Below are 24634 nucleotides of genomic sequence, written 5' to 3' on the forward strand. Positions count from 1 at the left end.
CGTCATCGATTCTGGATAGTGGATACTTATTCTTGATAGTCAACGTATTCATCTCTCTGTAGTCGATGCACATTCTTAAGGATCCATCCTTCTTCCTGACAAACAACGCCGGAGCACCCCTTGGCAAAAAATTGGGTCTGATGAATCCTAGATTCAGTAACTTCTGCAACTGGATCTTCAATTCCTTCAACTCTGTTGGGGTCATCATATAAGGTGTCCTTGATACTGGCTCCACCCCTGGTGCCAACTCTATGACAAACTCGATCCCCCACTGTGGTGGCAATCCTGGTAGATCTGCTGGAAATACATCAGGGAACTCACACACCAACCTAGTCTCAGCCGGTCCAACCAAAACTTCCTTAGAGGTATCCACTATGTTTGTTAGGAATCCCATGCAACCCTCTTGCAATAGGTCTCTAGCCTTCAATTCAGAGATCATAGGTACTCGTGGTCCACTCACTATCCCCACAAACACAAAGGGTTCCTCTTCTTCAAGCTCAAAAGTCACCATCCTACGCCTGCAGTCTATCATCGCCCCGTACTTTGATAACCAGTCCATCCCCAGAATCATATCAAAGTCGTCCATCACCACTTCAATCAGATCCATAGACAACTCCCTACTGTCTATCTCTATTGGTAATGCTCTAACCCATCTCCTAGAGACTACCAGTTCCCCAGTTGGCAACAAAGTCCTAAATCCCCTAGCATACAAGTCACAAGGTCTACACAAATGATCTATCACTCTAGTAGTTACAAATGAATGAGCAGCTCTTGAATCAATCAATGTATTAAATGAAGAACCAGCACTAGAAATCCGATCTGTCACGACCGAGGGACTAGCCTTAGCCTCGATCTGAGTCAAAGTAAACACTCTTACTGGAGTGAGGCTATCACTCCTCTTGGGTTCTTTCTTTCTGGCTTGTGGGCAATCCTTCCTCAGGTGACTAACACTCCCACAAATGAAGCATGCTCTGACTCTACACTCCCCCAGATGTCGTCGCCTACACAGTGGACACTCTAGGAAGCTTCTCCAATTCTCTCCCCCACCCCGACGGCCACTAAAAGCACCATGTGCCCTCCTATCTGGAACATGAGGAACAAAAGAATATGGGGCCTTTCTCTTCTACTCACTAGGGCCACTACCCCAGCTAGAACTAGTTGAGGGAGGCACCGTCCTCCGAGCATCTCGTCTTGTGGTACCTTCTTTCCATATCTGATCCTCAGCCCCCTTAGTAGTAAGGGCTTTCTCCACTCCCTGAGCATAGGTGGTAGTCCTCATATCTAATGTTATCTTAACATCACAGACTATCATCACTTCAACCCCCATACAAAACAATCCCTCCGTGCCATGTCTGTAGGCACCGAGTTTGGCACGAACTTTGCCAACCGATCAAACTTCAAGGCATATTCTATGACGGTCATTCTGTTCTGAGTCAGATTAGTAAACTCATCCACCTTCGCACCTTAAACTGCAACACTGTAGTATTTCTCATTGGAGACATCTCTGAATTCACCCCAGGTCATAACGGTCACAACTCTCCTTTGACACAACTTCCCACCAATGCGGGTGTCTTCCCTCAACATGTAACTAACACAAGCCACCCTCTCATTCCCTTCCACCCTCATGAAATCAAGGATATAAGAATTCATGTTCATCCATTGCTCTGGCCGCAATGGGTCTAGACCACCCTCAAAGGTGGGAGGGGCTGCTTCCTAAACCTTTCATACAAAGGCTCCCACCTATTTTCCATCACAGGCTAGGTGACACTAGTACCACAACCTGTGTAATCTATAACCCAGCATCTCGAGGAGGAACCTGCTATCTCAGTTATCGAATTTCATTGTAGCGTCTCAAATTTGCTAATAAGGCTTAGGGCCTTGATTAGCTTTCCTGGAGGGAAATAATTGATTTATTATGTTAATATGTGAATTTTATGAGTATGTGATTAGAAATGCACGTTTAGGTTAATTAAATATGCATGTGCGCCCCATTTGGTTGTTAGGTGCATATTTGTAATTTCAGCCCGTTAAGGGCATAAATGCTATATTTATGAATATTGTGATTGACACCACGAGTGAGTGGTGATATATATGTGATGCATGATCTAACACAGTCCTAGGGAGCGGTTTAGCTAGAAAGTCACAACGGGGTCGAATACCCCATTCGGGAGGAGGTTAGGGGTATTTTGGGTATATAATATGAGTTTGGGATTTATGGAGTAACTGGTAGTAATTTAGTAATGATTTGAGTATGACGGGATTAACAGGGATTTGTAGATGTACTCAAGGACTTAGTGGGATATGTCAAATGACTAAATTACCCTTGGTGGTATTTGAGGACATAGACTAACTTAAGGGGAAATTTAGTCATTTTGACAAGAGGATATACACAATTTGGGAGTTAGGACTCTAGAAGGACGTAGACAAAACAGAGGAAAGGAAGAAAAGAATCAATTTCACTCAGCTCTTTCTCCATGGTGTTTGATTTTTGAAGGATCTTAAGCCAGAAATTCTTGAGTTCAGAGGTTTAGTTAGGATCAAAGGTAAGTTTTTAATTCAATTCTTTGTTGAATTTTGCTGGGAAGTGTTGTGGTTGGGAGCTGAATTGTGTTTTGATTTGTGGGCATTAGAATGAAGTTTTGGCAAGGTTAAGCTTAGGAATTTGTGGATTTGAGCTTGGAACTGGATTTGAAAGCATCTCAAGGTCGAATTCCTACTTGAGGTAAGAATTTCATTGATTTCTGAAGTGAATATTCTGGTGTCGTTTAAGTTTTGTGGAGTTTTAAACCACTAGGTGATTTTGAGTTTGGATGAGTGTTTGAGTTTGTTGCTGGTGTTTTTGAGTTGCTATACTCTTTATTTGAATTTTTAGATCGAATTGGAACTTGGGTGTACTTGAGTATTGATTTGGATAAGTTTAGGCTCGGGAAAAATGGTAGGAAAACCCTAGTTTTCTGGGTTCGCGTATGAATGTCGCGGCCCTATTCTTCCGTGTCGCGGCGCTGGGTTGAATCAGGACAGGGGAGCCCTGCTAGGCACCGCGGCCCCTATAGGGCTGTGCCGCGGCGCTAGGCCACTTTCAGGATGTGGGATCTTGTGTTTTTAGGGCTTTGGCTCAGGGGGCTCGGGGGACGCTTTCGCCATCTCGTGTGGGGAAATGGGAGGTCCCAAGAGCACGGGATTGGTTTTGGGGTACAATTATAAATTGGTTAGTAACGAAAGCGTTACCTGTGTGTTATGACTATATTTTCAGTGAGGCTCGGGTTAGAGGACTGTGCTCGGGATTTCGGTGCTTATGAAGCTTGGGACACAGGTAAGAGAACTGTTTGTACCTGTAGAGCTATGTGGTGTGTTGTACTGTATGTGTTGTTTATGTTTGTTGTGTCATATATGTGATTATGACTGATCGGCAAGAGCTGGGAGAGGCCAGGGCCGAAAGCGGCAAGAATCGGGATCGGCAAAAGCCGGGAGAGGCAAGGGTCGGGAGCGGCAAGGGCCGGGAGTGGCAAAAGCTGGGAGAGGCAAGAGCCGAGAGCGATAAGGGGCCGGGAACCGTGTTGAGCATGTGGAGTGCAAAGCTGAGAGCGGCAAGGGGCCAGCAATAGTGTTGAGCACGTGGAGTGTAAGCCGTTAGGGCGAGACCCTCCTAGGATGCTGAAGTCATCCTCTCAGTGCAAACTGCAAACCCAAGGCCTGGTAAAACGTCTGGGACGGCATGGCCGCTATGTGTTTAGCATGTTGGATGCTTTGTTATATGTTGTTGTAATATTGAGTTGTTGTGTGAATATAGTGTTGTATTATTAGGGGGTCGTGTTATAGTGCTAATGTGTTATTGCACTACTGTACTATTAGGCTGTTGTGCCATTGTGCTTTTAAGCTGGTCTAGATGTTGTGTTGTTGAGCATGCTAGTAGGATCTGGTATCTTTTTGTTACTCTGATTGAATATGAGTTGTGAGATATATTTTATTGCATATTGTGCTTGAAGTTCTCTTGTTGGGCCTCGGCTCACGGGCGCTCTGTGGTCCAGGTAAGAGCAAGGAAGCTGGATTTTACAAACATGAGTTGGAGGGCATGGAGCGGTGTGTACATGTCTAGCCTACCTGGCCACCATGGCTAGGGTTATTTTAAGGAACACGTGGTAAACATTCGGTTTTGTCGCTTAGGTCGACTGTACTGTACTTCGGATTGTAAATGTATTTCAAAACAGTGTTTTGGGATCCCAATGTAATATTTTTACGAATTTCAATCAAGGATCAACTTTTTATACTTAATGTTTATTAAATGAATATTTATTTTCATCCAAACACACTTTTTAAATCTTAAATATCGTTTAGCAAGCTAGTGGCACATTTATAAATTACTTGGTAACAACTATAAGGAAGTAGGGTGTTACATTCATCTTCAGTTCACTGAAGTCTAGCTTGCCTTTCTGCAAACATTTGTTGCCAATTTTGTGGGACAGGTGGAGGGTCCTCACTCTGGTTGTCATCTTCAGCCATATTGTCGCAGAGTCTAGTTAATCATTGAGGCATAACTTCAATATGCCTGCAATCAATGACGCCGCACATCAAGCACGCTAGCAACATCCGAAAACCACCTCCCAATCCAATCAATCAAACACAAACATCAAACCAACATAATGCACACATCGCACATACATATAGCAATCAAAGGGGCCACACCCTGGCATCATATATACATATATGTATTCATCATGCTCTGTCTATATAACTCAGGCAAATAGGGCAACTCAGACAAACAATTAAACAGGTAATTCACTTAATACTGACCAACCCTGAGTCTATCTTGTCTCTGGCGGTAAGCGTACATGTTCGGTGAATCTCTAGGAACCATAAACCTTGGCACGCTCTGATACCAAGATGTAACGCCCTACTACCCTAGATCTGTTACCATGTGATTTTCAAATGTTCCACTAGCTCGCTAATCGAGGTTTTAGACTGAAAAAATGTGATTACTCAAAATAAAGACTAAGTTACTAAAAATTAAGAATAAAAGGTTTGGACATTCATTAAAATTATAAAAGTGATACATTGGGATCCCAAATACTGTTTCAAAATGTATTTACAATTCAAATGTTAAGGTACAGTCGACCTAAGCAACAAAATCAAACATTCACAATGTGTCCCTCAAAACAACCCCCAATCGTGGCGGCCAGGTAGGCCAAACATGTACGCGCCGCTCCATACCCTCCAACTCATGCTTGGTCGGCCTTTCCTTTGCTCTTACATGCACCATAGAGCACCCGTCAGCCAAGGCCCAACAAGAAAACTCCACACATAGCATATGACAATTCAATCCAGTAAATGCACAACTTTAAACAGATAACATATTATTCACATAACGCTCTATGCCAACCCAGGTGCTTTACAAGGAATTGGGTTCACAATCTTCAACGGGTGAGCACAACACCCTATATGGCCATGCCATGGTGGCCTGCATTCAACATGCTTGTTGTCGTTCGGCCTGCATTCAGCATGCTTGTTGCCGTTCGGCCTGCATTCAGCATGCTTATCGCCGATCAATCATAATCATGCAAACATAGCATAAAAACTACAAATATTCACACACAACATTAAACATAAATAATCGGGCCATGCCCTACTCTACGGGCACGAACAGTTTTCTTACCTTTAGTTCAAGCACGAGTTAAATATAAATGACCCTTGAGCACGATCTTGTCCTGAGCCCAAGCAGTAACCTAGTCACAACCATAAATAATAACCTCATTAAGATTCAGTCACCAAAAACAAACTTTGAGATCAATCTCGAGCTCTTGCGAGTTACAATCCCACCCAACGGGGTGGTGGAACCATCCCCCGAGCCCCCAAGCCTTCCCAAGCTCTAAAAATGGGTTTTGCTGAAACTGGTCTAGCGCTGGGGCACTGAGGGTAGTGTTGGGGCACCCACCAAGTCAGAGAACCCCCCCCCCCCCCCCCCCTTAGGGCTTCCCCTGGATAGTGCTGGGGAACCCAAGGGTAGCGCTGGGGTGCCAACCTAGTCAGAGAGCCCCTTTAGGGCTCCCCCTGCATAGTGCTAGGGCACCCACTTCCAGTGCTAGGGTGCTCCCCTACGAACCCAGAATTCTGGGTTTTCCCACCTGCATAATCTCCGAATTCAAACCCCCAAAATCCAATCTAAACACACCCCTGTTTACCCAAAAAAGACTTACTTGCTGACGTGGCAAAATTAGTACACACGCAGGCTTCACGTGACTATTTAAGTGGTTACATTCAGGTCGACCATCGACCAGAAGTGAAGTTGCTCAATAGATCAGGAAGATGTTTAACTGTACGACAGAAGACGTATTTCATATGCAACCAGGATGGTCATAACATATAAGATATTTCTAAAGATATTTGATCCTATTTTTATGTAAAGATTGTAATTTCTGTTATTATTTAAATATGTTTGTATCAAAATATATACACGGCCCATCAACCCATAAGAGGATCCTTGAGTCTATAAATAAGATTGAAGGGACTCATTAAAAGGGGAGATTTTTAGGTAATCAAGAGAGAAGTATAGTGTTTGATCCACGAAATTTGTACTCACCTCCAAGCTTGTAAAACTCGTGAACCCTAGTTCACTGATTGCAGTTTTTGGAGTTCTTCTAAAATAATAAGAACACGAAGTGGATGTAAGTCATTACCATTATTTGGGGCTGAACCACTATAAATTTTGGTGTCGTTTATCTTCTTGAGTTAAATTGATCTTATTTATATCGTTTTTATTGACTTTGTGTTGTTGACCAAATTGAGGGTCAACATTTTGGTGCTTTCGTTGAGAGCTGAACTCAAGACCTTCAAGAAGATCAAATGGAAAAAACAACTAGGAAAGTGGGGCAAACTTCTGGGAATAAGCGAAATCAACCTCCTCCACAAGATGTAGCAGAAGATGAGCCACAAGTGGAGTTGGAAGAGGAGGAGATGGATGATGAAACCTTGTGAAAAACTTTGATTGTATTGCAAGAAGAATTAGTTAATCTGAGGACTAATCAAGAGAATGCAGTTGAGACAATGGTGTTGCAGCAAAGGTAGATTGATCGGCAGCGCCAAGAACTGAATGAGCGGCAAGCTGGCATGGACCGCCGACAGAGGGATGCCACTGCAACCTTAGAAGCGACCATTCAATTGACACGAGGATAGCCTGTACCTGCCTCCCAACTGGATCAGCCACCCAACACTCACCCTCAGCAAAATACACATTCAAAGCATCCCCAGTATCACCATAATCCACCACAACCAAGGAATCCTCAAAGACCAGAGCAACCTCCTGATGCTTAACAGGAGAGGCCAATCCAAGATCCTGAGCAATGACCTCCCTCTCGCGCTGGTCGAGATCACGCCTAGCAGCAAAGGCAGAATAAGGTCGAGCAGCATCCTAGAAGCTCTAGACGCCAGACAGCTGGGGAGAAAAACCCTCCGAGTAGGGGACAACATCCCTCAGGAAGCAGAAGACAGGTGGATTCAGGCTCTGCGGTCAGAGGTCCCCCACAACATAGTAGTGATAGGGGACCTACCGACCAACGCAGGCCCCCCTGTCTATCGGGATGTACCAGCTGGAAGAGAGGGAAACAATGCGAACAGTAGGTCGCACCCTCATAGGTGACAATTTAGAGATGGCCATGATTATAATGAAGCTGATTCTGTTAGAGGACACGCTGGTCGACAGCAGGAAGAGAGAGGCGAACGAAAAAATCCTCCGCCAATGGAGAACCGGTCTATAAGCCAAAACACTAGAGGGCAGCCTAAATAGCCCAATGTCTTCGACCGACTAGGTGCAAGTGAGCAAAGGTGAAGGGATGAAGACTTGAGGGATGTACTCAATAATCAAAGGGAAAGGCATGATGAGTACTTCCCCCCAGCCCCGAGCGCTCCAGCACCCACAAATAGATGCCTTAAATCGGGTCGTGCAGCAATTAGTTGGGAACAAGGCGTCTCATATAGAATTTTATCAGAGGAAGGGCACCCCATTCATTCATATAATTGTTGTGGCAGAAACTCTGAGCAAATTTCAGATGCCAATTTAACCCAACTTTACAGGAGGAGAAGATCATGTATCTCACGTTAACAAGTTTAGGATACAGATGGACATCCAAAAGGTGTCAGATGATGCTCGATGTAGGATTTTTCCTGCCACGTTATCCAAATATGCTCAGGAGTGTTATTTCAAGTTCCCTCCGGCCAGCATAGTTTCCTGGGAAATGTTCGTAAATGAATTTTACGGACAGTTCTATCCTGGTCGAATACACCCAACAGAGGCCAATCAGCTGGTCAAGATTCGACAGAAGGAGGGAGAAACCTTAAAAGGGTATATACAACGATTCATGCGAGCCGTTGCTCGGGCCAAATCTGTTGGAGATGAGGGAAAGATGATGGCGGTCACGGCTGGGGTACATCGCCGTTCTCCTCTCTGGAGTAGTTTACAAAAGAATGGAGTCAAGAGCACTCAAGAATTTCTGGATCGAGTAGACAAGTATATCAAGCTTGAGGAGACTATCACTAATGAGGGGAAATCTCCTGTGGATGACCAGGGGAAGAAGGAAGACCCCACCAAAGCCACCAATGGAACTGGCAAACCCAACGGAAACGACAAAAATAATGGAAAAAATGGGGGAAAAGGGCGAACAACGAGCCAGCAACATCTGATAGCAAGTGCCCCAAGAAAAATAGATATGAGCCAAGGTTCACCAATTACACTACCCTGGTCGATAGCCGAGCTGAAGCATATCAGGCCAGTCATACCACTGTTCCCATTAGGCGGCCAGCACCAATTAGAAAAGATATCTCCAAAAGGGACACGACCAAGTTTTGTTGTTTTCACAATGACTATGGCCATGACACCAACGAGTGTAACCAGCTCAAAGACGAGACCGAGTTCCTTATCCGACAAGGACATTTAAGGAGGTATGTACGAACAGGAGGCTCACGGAAGCAATGAGCAGGCACCTGTATGCCAACGTTTGCCTCATTTTCATCAAGCTCCGGTCGCTGGTGCATTGTTAACCATCTGTAGAGGACCACACATAGCAGGTGTCAGTGGTAAGGCAAGGGAAAGATATGTCAGAACCCTGCGTCACGATCAGGATATCGAAATGCTAAACGTCGAGGAGCGAACTCCCAAAAAAGCTCAAACAGAGGAAGAGTTAATAACTTTCTCTAAGCTAGACGCTCAACATGTTCGATTTCCCCACTCAGATCCTCAGGTTGTAGATGTTCAGATCGCCAACATGATGGTAAAACGTGTGTTGGTGGATAGGGGAATCTCAGTCAATACTTTGTTTAAATCTTCACTAGAAAGAATGAAATTATTAGTGTAAGATTTAGAACCATGCAACCAAACCATCTATTGTTTTTCTTGCAAAGGGCTCACGCCAACAAGGTCGACCAGACTCCCAGTCACAGCAGGAGCTGCACCTGCGAACAGGACATTACTCGCTACTTTTATAGTAGTCGATTGTCCTTCTGCATATAATGTCATGATTTGAAGGCCTATACTTGTCGATCTGCGAGCCATAACGTCGCTCTGACATTTGGCAATGAAGTTTCCAACTGACGCAGGAGTTGGGTGCATGTTGGGAAACCAGCGAAAAGCCAGAGAATGTTACAATTCCTTGGTCACAAAATCAAGAAGAGGCGGATCGGGGGATAGAGCCGAAAAAAGGTTGCTGGTAATAAATGAAATACATGCCCAATCAGGTGAACAAGTCACCAAATAGGGTGTTGCCCAAAGTGAGGATAGGGACTTAGATCCTCGCTTTGGGGATTTTGAAGAAAATATTTGTGACGCCCCACGTCACTATGGCTGCTTTCTGGAATAACGACTGACCCTACAAACCAACACGAGTCTTTTCAGCGTGCTTTGTCCTCACTCACATGCTTCCTAGGAGGTCACCCATCCCTAGATTACCCCAGGTCAAGCACGCTTAACTTTGGAGTTCTCAAGTGATGGGCTACCAAAAAGAAGATGCATCTTGTTGATATAGGTAGTACCCATCACTCCATTTATGCCCTCTTAAACTATGTAGTCCCATACCTACACAGTCTTAGAATCATCACACTTGACCTTCCCCAGGCGGTGTGGGATTGCACAGGTTACCTAGTCTTTCCCCTTACGGATCACAGGATTCTGACTGTCACAATCACCCCCCCCCTTACGGGCCCGACGTCCCCGTCGGCCACACTTCCGGCTGGGTCAAGGCTCTGATACCATTTGTGATGCCCCACATCACTATGGCTGCTTTCTGGAATGACGACTGACCCTACAAACCAACACGAGTCTTTTCAGCGTGCTTTGTCCTCACTCACATGCTTCCTAGGAGGTCACCCATCCCTAGATTACCCCAGGTCAAGCACGCTTAACTTTGGAGTTCTCAAGTGATGGGCTACCGAAAAGAAGATGCATCTTGTTGATATAGGTAGTACCCATCAATCCATTTATGCCATCTTCAACTATGTAGTCCCATACCTACACAGTCTTAGAATCATCACACTTGACCTTCCCCAGGCAGTGTGGGATTGCACAAGTTACCTGGTCTTTCCCCTTACGGATCACAGGATTCTGACTGTCACAACATTGGACCCATGGAGGACCTCGAGGAGGTCCAGTTAGAAGAAACAGAACCGACCAAGGTTGTGAAAGTCAGTAAAAACTTAGAGACAACAACAAAAAACAAGCTGGTAGAGTTTTTAAAGAAACACCAGGAGGTCTTTTCCTAGTCGCATAAAGATATGGTTAGGATATACCCAGCGGTGATTAGCCATGTCTTGAATATAGACAAAAAATTCCACTTGTACAACAAAAAAGAAGGCTTCTCAACAAAGATAGATCTATGGCCTTAAAAGAAGAAGTCGAGAAGATAAAGGAAAGTGGATTCATTAGGATAGCATTTTATCCATCTTGGGTTTCTAATCCCGTACTAGTTCCCAAGCCAAATGGCAAGTGGAGGACGTGCATAGATTTCCAAGCTTGCCTTGATGAGTTATGTTTCTGTGTAGATTCTCTAAGTTCCAAGCTTTAATCTCCCCAAAATCCCAGCTCCACTTCTTAGTCTCTAGCTTGATTCACCAAGAGTTTTCCAAAAGCTCCAAATGGAGAGAAAGTCTTCCAAAGAGAGGTGAAGGAAAGAGTCGGTTTTTGAGAATTCTAAATAATTCTAAGTTTTGTTTTATTCAACTTAAGTCTATAAGGTTACCTCAAGGCTCGGGGTACCAAAAACATCCCCGAGGGCAAAATGATAAATTTCCCAAATATTCCCTCCTAGACATTCTAACCTCAAAGATATCTCCAAATATTTATTTTCATAACCCGATAACCCCATAATACTTCTAATACCCAAAATACCCCTCGACTCGCCCCGAGTCGGATTCTCAACCCTGTTGTGACTTTCTGGCTAACTGCTCCCTAGGACTGTCTCGGATCATGCTACATAGATATATATATCACATACATATCATATTTATCACATTTATGCCCTCAACGAGCTAAAATCACAAACACACCCCTAATATCCAAGCGGGGCCCACATGCATATTTAATTCAACTAAACATGCATGTCTATCACATATTCACATATTATATCCATAATTCACCTATTGCCCTCCAGGCACGCTAATCAAGGCCCTAAGCCCTATTAGCAAATTTGGGTCATTACAGGTCCTCTTTAGCTCCTCGGTTAAACTGGCAATTTTACCTTCATCTGCCTTGATCTCCTCGGCGTGTATGGCCTCGATCTCCTCAACACGACGCCAGCCATTGCTCATGGTTAGGATACCCTGCGAACAGAGAAAAAGTGAAATAGTTAGAGGCAATTAGAGAAAATGTTGCTCGACTAAAACAGTGTAGAAAAAACACTTACACTATATTTTTAATACCTAAACCATTAGTTAACTTTAATCACACGTTTAAATCCAAATGGCTCGCTTAACGAGATAAGCACTATTTTAAACACACAGTGTAATGGTTCTGTATTACTAGGATGTTACAAGCAACATGTGAAACAACCTAATTAACTTGTTAAAACAACTAAGACAATTTGGAAAAGCATCCAAAAGTAACATGTACAGCAACGCATAATTCGCCTTAAGCAGCCCAATAAAGCAACTTGTTAAGCACCCCATAAATATCTTTATGCAACCCAATGTTTATCTTTATGCAACTCACTACAACCTCAACTATAAGTTTAATGCAACTCAATGCAACCTAATACAACCCACTGCAACCTCAAATGCAAGCACATGCAACCCCAATGCAACCTAATTACAAGGAGAAATTCTTTTCAACATGTGTTTATTCATCCAATTCATTCATTATATATATGCTTCTGTAATGTACATATATATAAAATATATAAGGTATATAACCATTTGGTACCCTGTGTTTTATCAAAATACAGACTTTGTACCTTATGTTTTTAATAATGATCATCTAATACCATGTAATTTAAAATTATATATATTTGGTACCCATAACTCAAATTTGAACAATAAAATTTTATCAATATGATCAAACTGTCATCAATTATATGTAATTAAGTAATTAAATTTGGGTTTGAAACTCATATAATTGAGGACAGTTTGGTCATATTGATAACATAATCAAACTTAAGTACATGCTAAATATGTACGATTTCAAATTACAGAATACCAGAAGAACATTATTGAAAACATAAGGTACCAAATATGTATTTTGATAAAAACACAAAACAGCAAATAAGTATTTACTCATAAATAGAATCGTCATTACTAAATCTGGAGCTTCACTTGCTCTCATAACTCCCTTTCTATAATTTCTTCTCATAAAAATAAAAAATAAAATTAACAAATTACCTTCCTTGATGTCATGTACTTTAATCTAAGCATATTTTATAGTATATATTTTCTTATATTTCTTCGCATAATATAAAAGATGGAGATTTTATTATAGCAACCACTAAAATTTCATCTCTTTCTTCTCCAATATTTGTATATATATAAAAATATATCTTAATTTCATCATCATTATAAATTGGAAAATTATTATCCATGTGTACTTTAATATTTTTGGTACATAAATAAGTTACAACTTATTCATGTTCCGAAAATACTAAAAGTACTTATAAATAATTATTAAAAAAATAACTACTATAATGATATATGGGTGCAACCTTAATGGTTATTACTCATGAATGATTATTTTAATATTAACCATTAGATTAAGATCAATGATCCATATTTATAGTTGTTAATTAATATTTCAAAAATTAAATTTTAATTTTTTTTTCAAATTTTTGGAAGAATTATTAAAAACGTGTATTTATTATGAAAATATAATATAGTAAACTTTTCATTTTTCAAATGCATGTCAATTTATAAATATAGCTAGTGTTTCTCATTGGTTGGAAACACCATTAATTATGGCAAAAAAAAAACTAAATTCGAAATTAATGTGAAAAAAAAAATATTTATCTGTTAGTGACTTGCTATATCAAGTTACTATATTGTTACATCATCATAATTGTTAGTACTCTATGGGTAGTAACCATTGAGAAGTTTTTAAATGGTATATATATATATGCACTCTTAATAATTACTACCCATGGATAGTGACTTTAATATTAGTCATTGGATTAAGATCAATTGTCTATATTTATAGTTGTTAATTAATATTTCTAAAAATAAATTTTGATTTTTTCAAATTTTTAGAATGATTACTTAATGAAAAACGTGTATTTATTATGAAAATATAATATTGTAAGCTTTTTATTTTTAAAATGCATGTCACTTTATAAATATAGCTAGTGTTTCTTATTGGTTGGAAATGACATTAATTATGGTAAAAAAAAACTAAATTCAAAATTAATGTGGAAAAAAAATATTTACTATATCAAGTGATTATGTTGCCACATTATTAAAATTGTTAGTCCCTATCTATGATATCATTGAGAAGTATAAATAATATTGTTGGACCTTTAATTTATATATGCAAAAACTATAAATATATGTTTCAGTTTATATATGAACATAAAGTTATATATACGTGTAATATTGTATTTAGCTCGTACTCGTGGTATATTGTATGGAATCGAAAAAATTAATAAATAAATAAAAGACAATAACAAAACATATTACATATTTTTAACCAAGCCCCAATTGACTCTCTAGATGATGGATTGCAAAGGAAAAAACAAAAAACTCTACAGATATGAGTTTATAAAATTTTGAGAAGTAAAAAAAAAGAGTGTACTTTTGCATTAAAAGTTTTTGTCTATATAATTTTTTAATTAATTATTAATTTACCATATAAATGAAAATGAATAATAAGTTTTTTATTTTAGTAAAATTGAATAATAAGTTTTATATATGTGTATTTATGAAAGAAAAAAAACTCTCCGTTTAGTTAAAACAATGGAAGCTAAAATAGTGTTTGTTTTTATTTATTAAAAAAATTAATTTATTTTACTAAACTTTCAAAGAGAAGGATCGATCAATTAACAGGATAATTCTTCATCACTAAAATCAAACAGTGGAAGCTTTGGAATCAAAATAAAATTTTAATTTGTTTACTTTATAGTTATATATCTGAGTTAAAATTAGTTTAAGAATATAAAAAAAAAAATTGATCTCTTAGACTTATTCGACTTACTTTTTTATTTTTCTAGTTGAAGTGCGTTGTGGCAAACAATTCTTAATAATTAAACGAAACTAAGAGACAAAAATCGAATGGCCATGCCCAATTCATAAGTTAACAGTGGAGACAGTGCCTTCTCTTGCTCCAATTGTCAGTTCCGAAGTGAATTGGTCATATAAACAATGCAAATCAAGCCAATTTCAAGAAGTTACCAGAGAAACTGCCAAACACAAGCAAGACAATTAAAGCAACGGAAATGCTGCAATTTGCTGATCAACTAATACAATCTATATATTTTAAATATGGATTATTAAACCAATTTGACGCACATTTTTCAGCTACCGATTCTATTTGAGATCTTTATTTTGGTTATGAGGACGGTTAGAAAAAATAAAAAAAGCTTGGACCATAACATTAATAATACAAGTGTTGGATATTTTGAATGAGAAAAATAATTGAGGTTTGTCCCACATTTTTTGTGAGTGGTTATGCCTCTCAAGAATAGTCTATATATAGAGATCTTAGGCGTTAGTTTTATTTACACCAAAACATATTTTCATATATATATATTTGTCTTCCATTGAAGATTAAGATATATATATTCTTAATATTGTTTTTCCTTTTATAGTTCTTAGATCTACGGCGAATTTGTTTTAAGGAAACTGTGTTACACAGACTTCGCCTTTAAATTTTGTTCTTTATAATTATTGTGTAAATTAATTATAATTGCTATTTATAAGTAATTATAATATTGTTATATATATTATAAGTTATTTATATTGTATTATTTATAATTATTATATTATTATATATATTATAAGTTTTTTATATTGTATTATTTATAATTATAATATTTATGTATCTTTAATTTAGTAGATATAAATATTGTATTTATCATATTGCGTTTATTCAAGTATTATATAAGATATGTTTTTCCTACAATCTTAAAACAGATTATTGTTTAAATATAATATTTGAATGTTAGATATATTTTATATTATTATAAATATATATATATATATATTTCTATATCTATATATTAAAAGATATTGTTATTGCGAAAAATTCGTTCTAGTGTTCTTTGGAAATTATCTAGTAGAGATATTTGAGGTTGGATAAATACTCAAAGAAATATTCTACTAGATGCTAGACCACGAATGGTTGGGTTTTTTACCCTTCCAGGCTAACCAAAGAATTTTCTTTAAGTTTGATCTAATAAATCTATCAGTCATGGTGTCTGAGATAAATCTAGTCAATTCCAACCCAATGGAGTGGTGGATTGATACTGGTGCCACTCGGCATGTATGCTCAGACAAAAGTCTGTTCAAATCTTTTGAACACGTAGATAATGGCGAGAAGATTTTCATGGGAAATTCTGCCACATCTAAAATTGCGGGTCAAGGAAGTGTGATCCTAAAAATGACTTCTGGAAAGGAGCTGACTCTGAACAACATACTGTACATACTAGAGATCCGAAAAAACCTAGTGTCTGGTTCACTATTGAACAAACACGGATTCCGAATTGTATTTGAGTCAGACAAAGTTGTTCTGTCCAAAAGTGGAATGTTTGTGGGAAGTGGTTATGTAACTGATGGGTTGTTTAAACTCAGTGTAATGGTTGTTAAACCAATTATCAATAAAGTTAATAACTCTTCTACTTACTTGCTTGAGTCTTCCAATGTTTGGCATGGTAGACTAGGACATGTTAATTATGATACTCTGCGGAGATTAATTAACTTGAATCACATACCAAAATTCCACATTGATTCAAATCATAAGTGTGAAACCTGTGTTGAGGCAAAACTAACAAGGTCTTCCTTCAAAACGATTGAAAGGAATAATGAACCCCTAAATTTTATCCATAGCGATGTATGTGATTTAAAATTTGTTCAAACAAGGGGAGGCAATAAGTATTTTATTACTTTTGTCGATGATAGCACAAAATATTGCTATGTGTATTTGCTGAAAAGCAAAGACGAGGCTGTAGAGAAATTTGTTCTCTATAAGACCGAAGTTGAGAATCAACTTAACATAAAGATTAAGGTGTTGAGAAGTGATCGAGGTGGTGAGTATGAATCACCATTTCGTGAATTCTGTGCAAAAAATGGAATCATCCATGAAACCACTACACCTTATTCACCTCAGCAAAATGGTGTTGCTGAACGGAAAAATCGTACATTGAAAGAGATGATGAATGCGATGTTGATTAGTTCTGGATTGCCTCAGAACACATGGGGAGAAGCTATCTTATCAGCTAATTATCTTTTAAATAAGATACCCAAAAAGAAAGAAGATAAGACCCCTTATGAGTTATGGAAAGGAACGAAACCTTCCTTCAAATACTTAAGAGTGTGGGGGTGTCTTGCCAAAGTGGCTGTACCTTTACCAAAAATGGTAAAAATAGGTCCAAAAACTATTGATTGCATTTTCATTGGTTATGCACATAATAGTAGTGCGTATCGGTTTTTGGTGTATGAGTCTAAAATATCTGACATACACAAAACACGATAATGGAATCCAGAAATGCGTCGTTCTTTGAACACATATTTCCTCTTAGATCAAAAGATGATTCAAGTTCGTTGAAACGAACACATGAGACTATTGCTGAAAATAGTCAGGATCAAAGTCAAGAATGTGAGGATGAACCTAGACGTAGCAAAAGAATTAGAGCAGAAAAATCTTTTGGTCCAGATTTTCTGACCTATTTGCTAGAAGGTGAACCTCAAAGCTTTGATGAAGCTGTGAACTCCACTGAAGGCTCTTTATGGAAAGATGCTATTAATAGTGAGATTAAATCCATACTTCAAAATCACACATGGGAGTTAGTAGATTTTCCTCCAGGATGTAAGCCTTTAGGGGCCAAATGGATTTTCAAAAGAAAAATGAAATCTGATGGTTCAATTGATAAGTATAAGGCACAGCTTGTAATTAAAGGTTATAAGCAGCGTGAAGACCTTGATTACTTTGACACTTATTCTCCTGTGACGAGAATAAATTCCATTAGGATGATACTTGCTATTGCTGCGTTACGCAATCTTGAAGTACATCAAATGGATGTGAAAACTGCTTTTTCTAAATGGGGATTTAAATGAAGAAATTTATATGGAACAACCCGATGGGTTTTCCTCCCCAGGTCAATAAAGAAAAGTATGTAAATTGGTGAAATCTTTATATGGTTTAAAGCAAGCACCAAAACAATGGCATGAGAAATTTGACCAAACTATGTTGGCAAATGGCTTCAAAATCAATGAATGCGATAAATGTATTTATTTTAAAGAAACAGATAATGACTATGTCATTTTGTGTCTTTACGTAGATGACATGCTCATTGTTGGAAGCAGTGATAAGATGATCAAATCTATCAAGAGTATGTTGAACTCGAAATTTGACATGAAAGATATGGGTCTTGCAGATGTCATTTTGGGGATTCAAATCTCAAGGACATCTGATAAGATCATTCTAAGTCAATCACATTATGTGGACAAAATTCTTGAGAAATTCAACAAAGAAGATTCTGGTGTATCCAGAACCCCTATAGACTCGAGTCTACATTTGTTCAAGAACAAAGGGGAGAGTGTCTCTCAGGTAGAGTACTATAGAATTATTGGAAGTCTAATGTACTTAATGAGTTGTACAAGACCTGATATAGCCTACGCAGTTAGTAAACTGAGTAGATACACGAGTAATCCAGGGTCTGACCACTGGAAAGGAATAACAAGAGTACTTAGGTACTTACGATTTACTCGTAGCTATGGGCTGCACTATACTAAATATCCAGCAGTACTTGAAGGGTATTGTGATGCTAATTGGATATCTGATATGAAAGACTCAAAGTCTACGAGTGGATATGTGTTTACACTCGGTGGTGTAGCTGTATCATGGAAATCTTCTAAACAAACGGTAATAGCTAGATCCACGATGGAATCTGAGTTTATTGCCTTAGACAAGTGTGGCGAAGAAGCTGAATGGCTTCGTCAATTTTTAGAAGATATTCCAAAATGGCCTAAACCAGTGCCAGTTATTGGCATACATTGCGATAGTCAATCTGCAATTGGTAGGGCACATAATAATATGTATAATGGTAAGTCTAGACATATACGTCGTAGACACAATACCATTAGACAACTACTCTCAACTGGAGTTATCTCTATTGACTATGTCAAGTCAAAGGATAATATTGCGGATCTGCTAACCAAAGGGTTAAATAGAGAGTTGGTTGAAAAATCATCGAGGGGAATGGGTCTAAAGCCCATGAATGAATAAATTCAATACAGTAGACACCCCACCTAGTTGACTGGAGATCCCAAGATCTAGGTTCAAAGGGACAACTAAAACTGTAAAGACTATGTTGGATCACTGTGGGGGTTATCCTCATTGTCCATTCCTATGATGAAACAGTGATAACCGTAAGGAAAAGGTTAAGCTATGCTTTTAATGATTTCTTATGCGTTGAAACGTCGAGCAGAGTAATACGGGTTACTCTTAATTAAGAAAATCACCTATGTGAGAGAGAAGATGGGCCGCTTCTATAGGGATTGAATAAGGGCTCAATTTCTAGAATATCTCTTGCAGAACCAGGGAAATGTTCAGGGCCAAAACGAACATAATATTAAGAACCAATATATGTCAGGAAGATTCCTGTATGTGGTATATCATCATTTACACGAACGGCAGAACAGTTCAAAGACATCGCGTCTACTGATCAGCCAGTAAATTAAATATACTTACACAAGGGAAGGTTCAAAGGGTAACACCTACCTATCCTATGCGGGTTTCTAACGTTGAACTCTATCACCTAGGTCTAAACCATCTGTTGGTTTTTCTTGAGTCAGTTTTTCCAGTCATGTGGGGGATTGTTGGATATTTTGAATGAGAAAAACAATTGAGGTTTGTCCCACATTTTTTGTGAGTGGTTATGCCTCTCAAGAATAGCCTATATATAGAGATCTTAGGCCTTAGTTTTATTTACACCAAAACATATTTTCATATATATATTTGTCTTTCATTGAAGATTAAGATATATATATTTTCAATATTGTTTTTCCTTTCTACTTTTTATAGTTCTTAGATCTGTTCTAGTGTGATAGAGTTCGGGCATATTTGGTTCGGCGAAGTAATTGAGTTACTTGTCGTTCACTGTTGTATCCTGGGAGATAGACGTCGAAACCTCGTAGAGGCGGCGAATCCGTTTTAAGGAAACTGTGTGTTACACAGGCCTCGGCTTTTAATTTTGTTCTTTATAATTATTGTGTAAATTAATTATAATTGCTATTTATATTATATTATTTATAATTATAATATTGTTATATATATTATAAATTATTTATATTGTATTATTTATAATTATAATATTATATTGTTATATATATTATAAGTTATTTATATTGTATTATTTATAATTATAATATTTATGTATCTTTAATTTAGTAGATATAAATATTGTATTTATCATATTGCGTTTATCCAAGTATTATATAAGATATGTTTTTTCTGCATAAAGTAATGCTGGTCGATGGCAACAAGTAAATGACAATAAAAGACGACATTTTTCTTTTTCATATTAGTGTTTGTATTGAATCTCAACACAGTTTTTTTTTTTTGTCTTGTTCTTGCTTTCTTGGTATCCTCCTGAAAGACCTGATTATAAGTTTGATTATAATTTAATCCGATAATTATACACGCCTGCCATTTTATTTTTTCAAACCCCCAAAATAAATTGAAACCTTTGATTGTAACAAGTTAACAATATCAACCACTCTAATACCTTATTGAAAAATGCTAAATACACTATATTACTATCTTATCTGTCCGACCGTCAATAGATAAAATATAATCCATATCATTATTTATATATATATATATATATATTATATAAGATATTAATACAAGATACCCACATTGAATAGAACACAAGTCTGAAGACAATCGTCATGAAAGAATTATTCATTTGTAGGAGACTCACTTTACATCATCATCATCATATAATTATTCATGTCTAGCCAATGTGTCCAATCGACTAGTATTCAACATTTGAAATAAAACCAAATGAACTGACTACTTCTAACTACCACACACAAGGCAAACATTCTTTTGTGGCATCATCCCTTGTGGATAATTTGTCCTAGTTTATCCAGATTTTGAGAGCTACCAACACAAGATTAAAAGAAACAGAAGTCAATGATGAGAATCTAACTCCAATTGTCATTACAAACTAATGGGCATCAAAACATGAAGAACGTATTTGGGTTCAGTGTTCTTTTCTCCTAGAAACCAATTCTGTTGAATTACTTTCCAAGTCTTCCACCTTAGGTGTATACCAAATCCCGAAAAGCCTGTTAATTTCTAGTACATGTCCAAGAACAAACATACCCCCATGCAGTGATGATTTCAGAAATGGCCAATGAACCCGACTGTGGGAGACAGGAAACAACATTCTAGGCCTCTCGGTAAGCTGCAACCAAATCCAGTACACATTCATTCCACTACTTGCAGTCCAAAACATATCAGATGTCAATCCAGATGGCCTAGTACAATTGCAAGGGAGACAAGAGACACCTTTCAAACCATTATGCAAGTGAATTTGATGAAAGAATGAAGTTTTATCTATGAACTTGAAATAAGATAACACGAAGGCAGAATTTATTGCAAAATGATGACTATGGACAAGGGAGAAACCTATATTTCATTTTCTACTTTTGATCATCCACAAGAAAGTAGTACAAACACTAAAAACGAGGGAGCAAAAGAAGGGAGTGAGGCTACTTCAAACCAAAAATCAAGACTCAAGCCGAAGAGCATCGATGTTCCGTTTTCCTTCAGGGCCTTTTGTATACCATGATGACACATAATCACCATATACAACTCCCCGAAACCGAGGACAAGACTTGCTCAAAAGTTGAGGAGCAGGGGATATCTTTACTGCTTTGGCTGGATCATGGAATGTAGCAACTGAGAGTCGTGCTCGATGGCCATTAGTTATGGCCCTATGTTGAGCGCTTTTGTACATTCCATTGGTAATTATCTGCACGCAACACTATCTGGTGTCAGGAACTAAATATATAATTGTAAACTTTATTTGCTCCAAGAAAACTTATCCATCAAAGAAATTATTCCAATGGAAGACAATAACTCCACAAGATGACCATAAAAAAATAATTTTTTTTTTTTTTTTTGTGAAAATGCTTCAATTACCAAAATTGACCTATGTTTAGGACCAAGGAAGGATGTACTTTCCATAAACCCCGAAGAAAGGGCCTGAACTAAAAAATCAACCATAACCAACCCGGGAATTATAAGCATCTACTGGTTGCTGGAGTTTTCCAATCAGTAAACCTTTCATAAGATAGACAGATGCTAGGTACAAGATTACAACAATAACAACTGAATATCAATAAAACCAATATATATACAAAGGTCTGGTTGCTTAGTCTTAACTCCCTCCACAAGTCTTGTCTTACCAACTTCACGTCCATCATTCTTAGATGCCATTGGTAAACTATATCATAGACAGGGGAAAGAATCTACTAGTTCAATATATGCTCGAAAACATTCATCCAATAAGGCCCTTCCTAAATAAACTTAGGTTCACTTCCTTATTGAGGACTTTAAAATCAATAATCTGAACAAGGTTGACAGTTGATACAGAGATAAGTATTGGTATCATTATTAAAAAGATTCAAACTCCACTTTATTCTTTCTCCTCACCTATTTTTACCCATTTTGTATCAGCAACAACACTCAGAATTTATTCATAATAATCACGTCAATAATAGGTACAACAGTCCATATAAAGCAGAAAATACCTCAGTTTGGTCAGACAAAAGAACGAGAATGGCATCATCATCCAAAGGCTGCACCTTAACCCATTCTCCATCTTTTAGAACCTCAAGCCCCCCAACCTCATCTTGGACCAGCAACGTAATCGCCCCAAAATCTGAATGCTCTTGCAAACCCAAAGTCAGCTCCGGCTGAGGACACGGCGGGTAATAGCTAATCGTAATATTTTGGTAGAATTCTCCGACAGCGTCTTCAATACATCTCGAAGGAAGCCCTAGGCTCTCCGAAATCAACTCAAGCAGCTCGCTCGCCAGTAACCCCGTTTGATCGCTGTACTCTGTCACCGTCGATCGGTAATCGGCCGGAAAGTGGGGCCACCGGGAAGGGTTCCGGCGAGAGAGGGGAAGGGTGTGGTGATCAAAGTAGTCCCTCCAGTCCAAAACGGCGTCATCTCGCTCCAACATTCGGCTTCCGTAGCCCTCCGTGGCCGAGGCGGTTGGATCGCACGCGTACTGGACCTTTTCGGCGATGGGGCAATCGTTGAAGAAGGTAAGTCCCACGCGCTTCACGCGCCGGAGCAAATCGGTGGAGATTCCATGGCCGATGACGTGGAAGGCGCCCCAGCCGCTGCAGGCCCGCCCAATAGCGGTCCGGACTGAGTCTCGTCGGGCCGGGTCCAACCCGAATAGGTCGATAACTGGGATACTGCTAGGTGGAGATGAAGAGGAATGTCTAGGTCGGTGCTGGGGAGGTTGAACGTATTGGAGAGGAACTTGGGTTAGACCGGCTTGGGCAAGGCTCTGGACTCTAATGGGCTCGCCGCCAACTTCCATTGTATGATTGCCCAAATCGATGATGAAAGAAGACTGGATTGGAAGAATGTAACAAAAAAAAAAAAAAAAAAAACGGAATATTTGAGCAAAAAAATAAAAACACACACAATTTATTCCTAAAAAAATTAAATTAAGATATAAAAATTTCTTCAAATTATGCACTTTTTTCTTTATTTTATTTTTCATTAATACATACAAGTAATATAAGTATATATTAATACATTGCAAAATAAAAATAAATAAATAAATGAAATTAACTCAATAATATTTTTTTTAAAATGTGAAAAAGTGTGTTAGGAATATTTTTTTTTTATTTTAATACTTGTTTAATTTTTATTCTCAATATTTTGTATTGGTGCAATTTCTGATTCTCTATGTTGTTCTAGGTGCAATGGGTGAAATATCAAGCATTGGTCCAATAAGGGGATCGAGGGTGGTCATGGCTCCCCTAACTTTTTTTTTCTATATATTTCTACAATGTATTTTTAAAAAAATTATTATAAATAAAAATATATATTGGCTTGCCATAAAATTAAAGAAAAATTATACAATTATATATTTTGTATATATATATATATATATATATTAGTATAATATTTATAAAAAAAAGCCCCTCTATGTTTTGTTCTTAGCTCCATTATTGTATTGCATCGGTCTTTGCTATATTTAAATGTTAGACTCCCACCCTTTCATTTTTTTTGGGTAATATATAAGCATGGTGTACTAGGATGATACTTTAGCTATGGCATTAACGTGACATCTACAAGCTTTTTTAAGCCTTTTATGACAATTAAATTCAATATATGAGCATAGCATAAAATAACATCACTCCAATCACAAATGAAGCAGTGATTGCAACATCACTACTGGTTGTATTATCCATAATAACAGAGAAAGAAAAAAAACCATTTCAATGCCCCATTCAACCTTCACAAAATGAATTTTCCACAACTCGTATTTGGATCCATACATATTCCACACGTTCCCCTGATTATTGGAGTTCATCTAACCTTCACAAAATGGCAGCAAGAGATGTTGAATCTTATTACATATTGGATAGAGCTCTATTGGATGGAGTTGGGACGTTGAGGTTTTAGGTTGATGTGGAGATCAATAAGCCACTATTTTCATGCTTCCTACTCAAACGCAACAAATTACCATTTGTTTGGATGCAATACAAATATGTACCGAAACTATGTTTCAAATGTGGTATCATTGGCCATGAATATAAACATTGTTTCCAGCACCCAACCTTCATTCAAATAAATGTCTATGAGTGCTTTCTTATGTTTGGGGCTTGGATTAAAGTTGAAAATTTAAAATGATCCGTATTCCATACATCTAGGTCAATATGGTTTCTTAAATGGGCAGCCACAAAAGTCTTAATAGGAGGAGT

At 38.1% G+C, this 24634-nt stretch overlaps 1 protein-coding gene across 2 annotated transcripts; it reads right to left on the reverse strand.

Moving 5' to 3' along the window:
• Positions 1-20545: 20545 nt before the first annotated feature.
• LOC133818230 (jasmonate-induced oxygenase 4) lies at positions 20546-23301 on the reverse strand. 2 transcript variants are annotated; one of them, XR_009885832.1, is made up of 3 exons: positions 22432-23301; positions 21305-21650; positions 20546-21153 (listed from the first exon to the last, which is right to left on the reverse strand). XR_009885832.1 is itself a non-coding variant. In XM_062250981.1 (2 exons), exons 1-2 carry the CDS (start codon positions 23236-23238, stop codon positions 21405-21407), a joined length of 1053 nt encoding a protein of 350 aa, XP_062106965.1. In that variant the 5' UTR covers positions 23239-23301; the 3' UTR covers positions 20546-21404. The 2 variants fall into 2 exon arrangements, 1 of the variants encoding a protein (XP_062106965.1); XM_062250981.1 differs by having other exon boundaries at positions 20546-21650.
• Positions 23302-24634: the final 1333 nt, after the last annotated feature.

This window comes from Humulus lupulus, chromosome 2 (genome assembly GCF_963169125.1).
Source record: "Humulus lupulus chromosome 2, drHumLupu1.1, whole genome shotgun sequence".
Classification (NCBI taxonomy): Eukaryota; Viridiplantae; Streptophyta; class Magnoliopsida; order Rosales; family Cannabaceae; genus Humulus; species Humulus lupulus.

Coding starts and splice junctions, on each gene's coding strand:
- LOC133818230 (XM_062250981.1), bottom strand. CDS start 23,238: ATGGAAGTTGGCGGCGAGCCCATTAGAGTCCAGAGCCTTGCCCAAGCC. Junction 21,651..22,431: donor TTTTGTCTGACCAAACTGAG/GTATTTTCTGCT, acceptor TGTTGCGTGCAG/ATAATTACCAATGGAATGTA.